This window comes from Hypanus sabinus, chromosome 16, assembly GCF_030144855.1.
Source record: "Hypanus sabinus isolate sHypSab1 chromosome 16, sHypSab1.hap1, whole genome shotgun sequence".
Classification (NCBI taxonomy): Eukaryota; Metazoa; Chordata; class Chondrichthyes; order Myliobatiformes; family Dasyatidae; genus Hypanus; species Hypanus sabinus.
The window spans coordinates 34948053-34960010 of record NC_082721.1 but is presented as its reverse complement, the minus strand read 5'-3'; the positions used below and the strand labels follow the sequence as shown (position 1 = coordinate 34960010).

General features: G+C 41.2%; 1 protein-coding gene across 1 annotated transcript; it reads left to right on the top strand.

The window, feature by feature from the left end:
• The first annotated feature begins 432 nt into the window (after nucleotides 1-432).
• Nucleotides 433-10571, top strand: LOC132406220 (beta-1,3-galactosyl-O-glycosyl-glycoprotein beta-1,6-N-acetylglucosaminyltransferase 3-like). The gene is made up of 2 exons (XM_059991565.1): nucleotides 433-522; nucleotides 8042-10571. The coding sequence occupies exon 2, from the start codon at nucleotides 8187-8189 to the stop codon at nucleotides 9468-9470; it is 1284 nt and encodes a 427-aa protein (XP_059847548.1). The 5' UTR covers nucleotides 433-522; nucleotides 8042-8186; the 3' UTR covers nucleotides 9471-10571.
• Nucleotides 10572-11958: the final 1387 nt, after the last annotated feature.

Genomic DNA, 11958 nt, shown 5'->3' with positions numbered 1-11958 from the left:
TGTAAAGTGGGAGGAAATGATTCACTCTGTAACTACTGACTTCTGGTTGATCCTGATGTGTGGCCTTGAATCTGAGCTGACTGCCTGCCATCTTCCAGATCTGTGCTTAGGTATCCCTGGAGGGGGAATATGTGGTGTCCGGAGGCGTCCCAGGACCAGTGAGCACTACATTGGCTGTACTTTCTGGACCAGCATGCTAGCACTTAAATTTAATGTAAGTTGCTAAATACTATAATTGGGATCCGTGTAAATATTTTAATTATATTAATATTTTCCTGATGGCCAAGAGATTCTCACTACTTTCTCTTTTATTATCATGTGCCAGAGATGTTTAGGAATGTTGCACTTGAGCATCTGCTTTCAGAGTGATTGACAACACAACAAGCCATTCATCATTCACCATGTGGTTTTGGTTGGTCCAATCATTTAGTGGGGAGGGATCTGCTCACACGCACTGTCTGCTTGCTGCGTTCTGTAAAGACAAGTTTGGAGTTGGATTGTCTTGCTGGTTTAACTTTTTTAGTAAGTACTCTTTCACATTTAGCATGCATCTTTACACTGGAGGACAAAGAAATGGGCTCATATCAAAATTTATCATTTCTTAAAAATATGAGAGTAGGGTTTTTGTCTTTATATTTTTTAGTTTATAACTTGGGTTTCCAATATAGCTGAACTAGCACTTTAAAACTGGCAGTTTGTCAACAGCCAACTTCTGCTTCTATGTAACTGGCATCTGGGACAGATATTAAAGTTTGCTTAAGTTTAGGTACTTTGTATTTAAAAATAGTAATAACACTAAGAAACATCTGTAAAAGTACTGAAATGCACTTTGTAGAGGAGGAATTAGCAGCTACTGTGTATGATGACCTATAAATCATAGATAAATGTGAATGCAAAATAGAAAAAACAGGCAACATTTTAAGATGATTTGAGCAAAATATAGGGGCTGATGTCAGAAGTAAGTTTATTATACAGAGAATTGGGGGTGCATAGAACATGCTGCCAGGAAGGGTGGCAGAGGCAGCAGATACATTAGGGGCATTTAAGAAACTTTTAGGTAGACACATGGATGTTAGAAAAATGGTGGTCTATGCAGAAGGGTAGAGGTTGATTAATCTTAGAGTAGGTTAAAAGTTCAGCAGAACATCATGGACTGAAGGGTCTGCACTTTACTGTGCCATAATGTTCCATATATCCTAGAAGAACATAGTGTACTTGGTGAACAATGAGATGAAGATTGGATGCAAACTGACTTTTTGTTTGCATATGTCAATATGTTTCAATGCTTGACCTGTAAAGAGAAATAAAAGTATTTTGTAAGGAGCAAAATTGTGTTATGATCTAATCCTCATGTGCACCATAAAATTGGCCCAACTTTAAACTGCTTTGGATATTTATTTTGTTGATCCGAATCAGAATGAAACTTGGAATTTGAAATGATGCTCAGTGGGTCAGGCAGCAACTCAGAAGGGAATGATTAGTGTTGTAAATTGGACTCAATAGTTTGACTCAGCAGCCCTTCGCTCAGGTGAGATCCTGTTGTGGAAAGCAAATATCACTGACATCATGCACAGGAGGATTCAGAGATTCCGAATGCAAAATACTCTTGCAGAGAGCTCAACACAAACATTTACAGTGACTCTTCAGTGAGGTACTGGGGAATATGTCATCTGGTATGCCTTATTTCACACTAAGCCAAGGCAGGGACGCGGATGTCTCTTTTTCCTTTTTTAGGGAGACAGAGAGAGAGGATGTGGAAACTATAGAAAGTGTGCAGAGGAGATTTACAAGGATTGGGGAGCATGCCTTATGAGAGTAGGTTGAGTGAACTTGGCCTTTTCTCCTTGGAGAGATGGAGGATGAGAGGTGACCTGAGAGAGGTGCATAAGATGATCAGAGACATTGATTGTGTGTATAATCAGAGGCTTTTTCCCAGGGCTGAAATGGGTATCATGAGAGGGCACAGTTTTAAGGTGCTTGGAAGTTGGTACAGAGGAGATGTCAAGGGTAGGTTTTTTACACAGAGAGTGGTGAGTGTGTGGAATGGGCTTCCGGCGATGGTGGTGGAGGTGGATACGATAGGGTCTTTTAAGAGACTCCTGGAAAGGTACATGGAGCTTAGAAAAATAGAGGTCTATGGGTAACCTAGGTAATTTCTAAATTAAGTACATGTTTGGCATGGCATTGTGTGCTGTAGTTTTTCTATGTTCTATATCCTTGCCTGCCACGTTTGCAATATGGAAGGTCAGATTCACTTACTTATCATATGTGCATCAAGCATGCAGTGAGATCCATTGTTTGCATTCAGAACCAAAACAACTTATGGATGTGCTGAGGGCTGGCCTCCCATGCCTGAATATGGTCTCGGTCTTGCCCCTGCTTCATTCTCTAAGGAACTGAAAATGGAGTTGAATGCTGTTCAATCATTAATAAACATTCTCACTTCTCACTTCTTTACACTGATACAGCAACGGAAGCTGGCTGGGCTCGGGACTGAGGAATGCTCGCAGTGATGCACAGGCGTGGGATGTTAGACATCCAACAATTATAACTAAGTGCCTTTGTGCAAGGTTTGACTCCAACCATTGGGATAGTCTTCCTGATACTTATTAGTTCCAGTTTTATGAGGGCTTCAGGAGCTGCATTCTTGTCAAATGCCCTTTGATATTCAAAGTGCTTACTTACATCTCTCCTCTGAAATATCAGCGGTTTGTTCCAAGGCTAAAGTGTGACTTGGAGCAGAGTGGCCCTGGCATAACCACAATGGGCTTAGGTGAGCATCTAGTTGGACAGTCAGTGCTACTTGGTAGCTCTGTAGATGACAACTGCCATCGTTTTGATGATTGAACAGGCTGATCTGACTGTAGTTATGGAATTATATTTTTCCCTGCCTTTGTGGACTGGACATAATTTGGTAGTTTCTCGTGTTTGGACCTGTGTTGGAACAGTTCAGCTAGAGGTGAGCAATATTCTGGCATGTCAGTCTTCATGACCTCAGCAGGGATATCTGATCCTGTTGATTTATTGCGTCCAATGTCCTCAACCCTTCCTGGCCTAGTGCATCATTTCAAAGAATGGAAGAAGAGTTATACCAGGTATCCTGCTCAGAATTTATCCCTCATTGATCATCACATTGCTCTTCATAACAATAGCCAGGTGTAACAGTGTCAGCACTGCAGACATGTTTCAGGGATTCTATGGTATTTTACATTGTCCTGGGATTGTGAACAGCATTAAATAAAAGTAACAATTTTATTAATAAATGCTAAAGAACATACTTCCACTAAGATCATGAATGATGGTTTGCTGAAGACAAATATACACTGTAGTCAGTTGAAGGATAAAAGTGTCAGGAAAAAAAGATATAATTTAGCTGGAAATAAACTAAATGTAGAGTGTGAAAGAAGAGAAGTGGATGCAATAACTGTTACAAGGGAGAAGATGCTGAAAAAGCTGAAAGACCTAAAGGCACATAAGTCACCCGGATCAGAGGAACTGCACCCTTGAGTTCTGAAAGAGGCAGCATTAGAGATTGTGGTGGCATTAGAAATGATCTTTCAAAAATCATTGGACTCTGGCATGGTGCCAGCGGACTGGAAAATTGCAAATGTTACTTCACTCTTTAAGAAAGGAAGAAGGCAACAGAAAGGAAATTATAGACCAGTTAGCCTGATCTCAGTGTTTGGGAAGATGTTAGAGTCAACTGCTAAGGATGAGGTGATGGAGTACTTGGTGACACAGGACAAGATAATACGAAGTCAGCATGGTTTCCTTCAGAGAATATCTTGCTTGACGAACTTGTTGGAATTCTTTGAGGAGATTACAAGATTAGATAAAGTGAATGCAGTGGATATTGTATATTTGGACTTACAGAAGGCGTTTGACAAGGTGCCACACATGAGGCTGCTTACCAAGTTAAGAGCACATGGTATTACAGGAAAGTTACTAACATGGTTAGAGCATTGGCTGATTGGTAGGAGGCAGTGAGTGGGAATAAATGGATCCTTTTCTGGTTGGCTGCCAGTGACTAATGGTGTTCTGTAAGGGTCAGTGTTGGGACCACTTCTTTTTATGCTGTATATCAATGATTTAGATGATGAAATAGATGGCTTTGTTGCCAAGTTTGCAGATGATACTAAGATTGGTGGAAGGGCAGGTAGTGTTGAGGAAACATGTAGGATGCAGAAGGATTTAAACAAATTAGGAGAATGGGCAAGAAAGTGGCAAATGAAATACAATGTTGGAAAATGCATGGTTATGCACTTTGATAGTAGAAATAAATATGCAGACTATTTTCTAAATGGGGAGAAAATCCAGGAATCTGAGATGCAGAGGTTCTTGGGGGTCCTTGTGCAAAACACCCTGAAGGTTAACTTGCAGGTTGAGTCGGTGGTGAGGAAGGCAAATGCCATGTTAGCATTCATTTCAAGGGGTCTAGAATACAAGAGCGGGGATGTGATGCTGAGGCTTTATAAGGCACTGGTAAGGCCTCACCTTGAGTATTGTGAACAGTTTTGGGACCCTCATCTTAGAAAAGATGTGGTTGCATTGGAGACGGTCCAGAGGAATTTCACAAGGATGATTCCAGGAATGAAACGGTTATCGTAGGAGGAACGTTTGATGGCTCTGGGTCTGTACTTGCTGGAATTCAGAAAGATGAGGGGGGATCTCACTGAAACTTTTTGTATGTTGAAAGGCTTAGACAGAGTAGATGTGGAAAGGATGTTTCCCATGGTGGGACAGTCTTGGACGAGAAGGCACAGCCTCAGTACAGAGGGGCACCCTTTCAAAACAGATGCAGAAAAAATTCTTTAGCCAAAGGGTGGTGAATTTGTGGAATTTGTTGCCACGTGCTGCTGTGGAGGCCAGGTCATTGGGTGTATGTAAGGCAGAGATTGATAGGTTCTTGATTGGGCATGGCATCAAAGGTTACGAGAAGGCCGGGAACGGGGGTTGAGGAGGAGAAAGAAAAAGAGGATCAGCCATGATTGAATGCTGGAGCAGACTCGATGGCCCAGCTGGCCTAATTCTGCTCCTATGTCTTATGGTCTAAACATGTTGGGGGATATGGGGTAGTGATGAGTAAACCATCATTTCATGAGGTTCTGTTCTGAAAGAAATGTTACCTATTTACCGCAAGCTTCAGGCCATAATAGATGGTGGGGAAAGAGTGGAGGATGTGTGGCAATGCACCACTAACCATGACATACGCCAGTGCTTTAATGTTATCAACATTGTCTTGTGTCTCGGAGACTCAAAAGCCCAATTCAGTGAAAGCCAGTGACAAATAAGAAATTTCCCGATCTCTGCAGCTATGATTCTGATCTTGAAATAAATGTCCTTAACTCCATCCCTCACCGATCTATCTAGTACACTCTCACCATCAGCCAGATCAACAAGAAAGCGAATGCCATATACTCATTGTAAACTGCGAGGTCTAGCGCACAGGTGGTGTCCCTGCTGAGGTTCTAAAACTTGGCAGAGAGGAACTTCAGTCAGAAATACACAACCAATTCTTTGGCCTCTGTGAAGAGGGGACATGCTAGGAGACCTCAACAAGACTTGCTGACATCATATTGTGCCTACAGACTTCTTTTTAGGTAGTGGCTCGCTGCACATTAATGTGATAACATCTTGCTCCTAATCTGTTGTTTCATCAGTCTTGTGCACTGAAAGTTTTGGTTTCCATGTCAATGCTGCTTGCTGCTCAAGTTGTGATATTTTCATTAAATAATATATTTGGAGGGCACAAACACATACATGGCTTTCAGATCAATAGTTTATTTTAAAAGTCTATACAGATTCTAGACAAGAAAAGCACTTGGAAAGGAGGGCTTTAACAATACCAACTCATCTGTCATCACCTCTACAACGTTTAGAGTCCACCCCAAACATTAACAGGAAAGACATAACTTAATTTGAAAATTGCAGATCCCACAATATCAGGCTTCTACCAGAATACTCTGAACCATCCAATCCACTGACCTCATGTTTCAGAAGATCACCACTATTACCTCCATGGTCTCTGTCTTCCTTTTATACATTTCCTCAATCAACAGAAAGAGAACATTACTTTTCCTTAATTTTGTCGACCTTTTCATAACTCATCTGCAGTTTCGATAACTTCAACCTGCAATTTCAAACTCATCTGCAGTTTCGATAACTTCAACCTGCAATTTCAATAGAGCATTAGTAACAGATGAAATAATTCAATTGTCTTGCAAAAAACATCTGGGATCCCAATCACACCTTAGACGTGCTTTATATGCTATAAATACTGTTTGGGTCCCAATTACTGTTCTTATGGAGCAATTTTAGATGTAACAAAATCCCACAAAGAATAAGACGGATTTTGATGTGTCGATCAAAGTCACAAGGAACACTGACAATATTGAGGGAAGAAATCTTCCTCTTTTGATATACTGACTTAAGTAAGACCCAACCCATTATCAGTTTGGTTATTTGACCAACTTTGATCTATCTTTACTGATTCAATCTTTAAGGCAATGAGTTTTTTTGAATTTTATAGAGATATACAAATTCAACAATGAACAAAGATGATAGGAAAACAGGGAGATGTGATGCCAATAGCCCTGTCTTCTATTCCTGTCAGGATACAACTTTCTGTTCTCATTATGTTATGTTGACTGTTGTCTTTCTTCATGTCTTGAAGAGCTGATGATGTCCTATAGCTTCTCCCTCTTCTTCCAGCCTCGCTACATGTGGTCATGGACTGCCTTGACTACAAATGGTTTCATATTGATACTGCATGTGGAGTCCATTCACTTAATTTCTGTGCCTCACTTTTGGAGAGGTTTAAAATGTACGCTTCCTCAATATTACTTGAAATTTGCAAGTCAATTATTTCTTAACCATTTCCTTATTTTTTTTGCACTTATAAACCCTTATAGTTATCCTAAAATCTACACAGATATTATCAATCTTACAAAGTAGCATAACCGTAGGTGGAACTTCTTAGCAAAGCTTTTTACTTTCTGTTTGCAAACCGCCACAGTTATCAACATCACATTAGAATATTTGAATTTAACAGATCTTAAAGTTGAATAGCATGGAAACAGTCCCTTGGCCAACTGTGTGTTACACTCACCCAACAGGCTGGTATATGTCTAGGGGAAAATGAGATCCAGCCACTCACCAACCCCACCTCCCTTACGCACAGGTGCTGTGGGAATCAAGTTTATGCCTCGCGCACGCACACAGTATCAAATCCACACCAGATACCGTTATGAAATACACTTTAAAGAGTTTACTAAAACTAAAAGGGTACTAGGCAATACAATATACATGAAAGAAAAGAAAAAGCAAAAGGCGCCAACTTATCAAAGTTCAGTCAGTTTAGTGCACATCGTTGGAGCTCAACCATCGAACCATTCGACCCCTCGTCACTTTCCTCCGACCTCCATGTCTTCGCACCTGGGACCACCCCTGGTGGTCAACCAAGCAGTACAGCACACATCCACCTTCCTTGGCATCTTCTTCCCGACTCTCCTGAAAACCCGCGAAAACCCCCCCAAGCTCCCTGCCTCACAAGACAAAATAACATTCCCCATTGGTTAACAAATGAATACAATCCCCATATCAGCAAATCTAAAGCTAAACAACTGCGAGAGAAACACTTATCAGACAAAGAAGCATTCCTACTCTTAACAAACCAAAGAAGCCATTTTGAGTCACATACACAGGACATTGTACATGTGTATGTGCTGGATGTCCACAGCAAGCACCTTTCTACAACAGTTTCTCAATCTTTTCTCTCAAATTCCCATCGGCTCTCTCCTCCAACCTCACCACCTCCAAATGGATTTTACTGACATTTACCTACTCTAAGGGCAATTTATAGTAGCCAATTAATGTACTAACCATCATGTCTTTGATATGTGAGAATAAACCAGAGCATCTAGCTGGTCACAGGGAGGGTGGGCAAACTCCAAAATTACAGGAAAGTTGCTTCTATTTAATCTTTAATATCCAAGGAATTGTCAGCATCAATAAAATTGTAAAATATTGTCCTTTCTTTCAGCTTTGCATGAATAAAGAATTAAAACCAGGAACATTATCTGTAATATACTTCATTTAATTCAGTTGGCATTGAGAAGGACACTGAAACATCAGTCAAAGGCATTCATTTGCAACTCAGACGTTTGAAGCTTGTTGTCCATTCCATCATGATATGGAAACGTAAACGATGTCTACAACGTTCCTGTTTAACCCTTGCCTTGAGTTGTGCCATCTGTTTATTACTGAAGATCTTTACCAGAGAGGGCATTATGCCTAATGAAAGCCACCCCCCTACTATCAGTGCTTCTGATAAAACGTTGGAAATCTCCACAGAACTACTTTATGATGTGAACTGTACTGCGCTTTTGCAAGGGGATGTAAATGCAATCAAAAGAAGCCAATTTTTAAAAGCACAGTATAATGCTATAAGGCACAATGACTCTTATTTTACTAAGGTCACATACAATTGTGAAAATTTCATAAGAAACAGGAAGTACATCACTCTTCCTCTCAGTGAAAATGAGAAATTATTTCCAATTGCCTACTCCATAGTCACTCATGAGAAAGCCGACCAGTTTGAAAGATTATTGAGAACAATCTTCACACCACAGAATATTTACTGTGTGCATATTGATGAGAAATCATCCACTGACTTCAAAATCGCGATCCGCAGCATTGCATCCTGTTTCCCAAATGTTTTTATTGTGCAGAGGTTGGAGAATATTGTTTATGGCTCTTGGTCCAGAGTTCAGGCTGACCTGAACTGCATGGAGGAACTGCTGGTACGACATCTAACCTGGAGGTATTTCATCAACCTGTGTGGCATGGATTTTCCCATCAAAACCAATTCAGAGATTGTCCGCCAATTACAGGTGTTGAAAGGAAGGAATAGTTTAGAGTCTGAAGTACCTTCAGAGAAGAAGCAGATGCGCTGGAAGTATCATTTTGAGGTGATCAATGGGAAAATAGTAAGGACAAATAAGATCAAGAAACCATCTTTCACCACTATGTTCTCAGGTAGTGCCTACATGGTGGTTAGTAGAGCATTTGTTGAACACATCTTCAAAGACCCAAAGGCAAAGCAATTAATGGAATGGTCGAAAGATACATATAGTCCTGATGAGTTCATCTGGGCCACTCTGCAAAGGATGCCTGGTGTCCCTGGTTCCGAACCCTCACATCCGAAGTACGATGTAAGTGACATGAGGTCAGTAGCTAGGCTGGTGAAGTGGAAATATTTTGAAGGCGACGTGACGCAAGGGAAGCCCTACCCATGGTGCACTGGTTCCCATCGAAGATCAGTCTGTATTTATGGAGTGGGCGACCTCAAGTGGATACTTCAACAACATCATCTGTTTGCAAATAAATTTGATGTTGATGTGGATCTTATAGCCCTCGAGTGCCTGGAGCAGTATATTCGACAGAGATCTCTGGTGGGCTGCAACCAATAAAGTTTTGTCATGGAGTCAAAGGGCAGGGAAACAAGCCCTTCAACCACCACGCCACGCCAACCATCAAGCAGCCCTTTACACTTTTACTGCACGAGTTTTATTATATCCCTGATTCCCATCAACTCCCCCTCCCCCAGACCCTACCACTCAACTCTACACTAGTGCAACTACAGTGGTCAATTAACCCATGGACCTGCATGTCTTTGGATGTGATAGAAAACTCAGGGGAAACACAGCCGGTCGGTCATAGGGAGAACATACAAATCCCACACAAACTGTGTCAGAAGTCAGGATTAGACTTGGAATGCTGGATCTGTGTGGCTGCTGTTCCACTGCCTGCAGTAACATGCCACTTGTTAGTGACACCACTTGGAGTTTTTATGACTTTTAAGCCCAGGAAGTACCTACAAACCGGATCTACAAAATAACATCCAAACTAAACAGTTGTTCCTTGCAAAGTGGGATTGTTATGCAGACAAGTAGTTATTATAGGATACTGGAACAATGCATTTTAAATTATGAATCTGTATTACATCACACCGTCCAGCCGCAAACATCCTTCACTCAATATTATTAATCAGAAATGTCAGCAGCTGCAATAACTTCACCTTATTCTCATTTTGACCCCTGGACTTTGGCTTCCTATACTGTTCTAACAAAACTCAATGTAGGGTCAATGATTCATCTCATGTGACTGGGCACTACAGAACTCTAGACTTAAGACAGACTTAATACAACTCTGTAGCTTTGCTGACCAGAGATTTGATGGAGGTACCATCCTTGATATTGCTTCAGCACTGTTCTGAGTTTCTATGAGTGGGACAAGCAAACCCCAAATGGAATGTAAAAGAAATAAAGGTATTTCCTGAACTGCATTAAAATCTGAACATATCAGAGGAGGAGAAATAAATATCAAAAAGGAAGCATAAGGAACAGCACAAAATCATTGCAAGTGCAAACAGAAAATATGAGTTCTTTATGTAGAAAGACTAACTTGGCTGGTATTTTAATTAACAAGTATCTACTTTGAAGGAAATGTTACAGGAACTGCATTGCAATCAATGTTACATTGGTAATTAATATTGTTTCTAGACTTTGATAATCAGAAGGAATTGGTTAATGTGTTCATTCAGTAGTTCCTACAAATACTGATGAATGCTGGTGACATAACTGTGAACGGAATCAAAACTAGATAATAAGAAGAGTTTTGTATATTAAAGTTATGTATCAGTTTCTTTTGGGTGTTAATTGGCACTGAACCACAAGTGAACATGGACACGATGAATTTTGCCAGAAGCAAAGCATCATCTTAGCAGCAATTACACAGAAGATGTGCCAACTCTTTATTTATATAACAACTGAGAATAAGGAGTAGTCATTACATGAGACAAAAATGGTTAAATGTCCTCAATGCCACTAACCATGGAATCAGGGCCCCCATCTTAGTCAGCAATTCACCCAAGGAACCCAGGGGAACGCTACAACTCAAGCCTCATGAAGTGATAGACCCACCTCAAGGATTTCCTTGAGTCCTGGATTCTGTCCTATGGTGTAGTTATTTGTCTAGGTCTTTAGAAAGACTAAATTGATTGGAATTTTAATTATACATTGAAGAGAATACAACAGACATAATAGTTCAATTTCAGTGGAACTCATTAAGAACTCTTTCGCTCTGTAGAGATGCTGGGGTGCCTTGCCCCTCCCTTCACATCATCTTTGGATAGAGAAGGAACGCATTGACTCCAAGCCAAGTTAATATTCCCTAGGCTTGAATAAATGTCTTCCAGCAGTAAATATGTTGGAGCATGCACCTGAATGGGAGGAGGAAGAAAGTTCATTTTTCTCAATACCTGTAGCACCCAAAACTACTGACCTCAGTTTTGAAACTCTGTATCTTTGCCAGTCTGCGACTGAAATGCAGTTTATTATGTGTCATAAAAACACAAAATGCTGGCAGAACTCAGCAGGCCAGACAGCATCTATGGGAGGAGGTAGTGGCAACGTTTCAGGCCGAGACCCTTCATCAGGAGTGAAGTAACATGGGATGGTCGAGGGGGGGATAAGAAGTGGGGGGAGGGATGAAGTAGAGAGCTAGGAAGTGATAGGCTGGAGGGAAATGGGCTAGGGGGAAGGTGAAGAATTATGGGAAATAAAAGAGGTATGGCTGGGGGGAGATTATAGTGAGGGGGGAAGAGAGAGAGAAAGAGAACTAGACTAAAATTATAGATAGGGATGGGGTGGGGGGGGGTAGGGGTATCAAAGGAGGTCTGTGAGTTGAATGTTCATGCCGGCAGGTAGGAGGCTACCTAGGCGGGAGATAAAGTATTGCTCCATCAACCTGCGTGTGGCCTCACCTTGATGGTAGAGGAGGCCATGGACAGATATATTGGAGTGGGAGTGGTCTGTGGAATTAAAGAGTGTGGCCACAGGGAGATCCCGCCACTACTGGAGGACAGAGCGCCGGTGTTCGGCGAAACAGTCTCCCAGT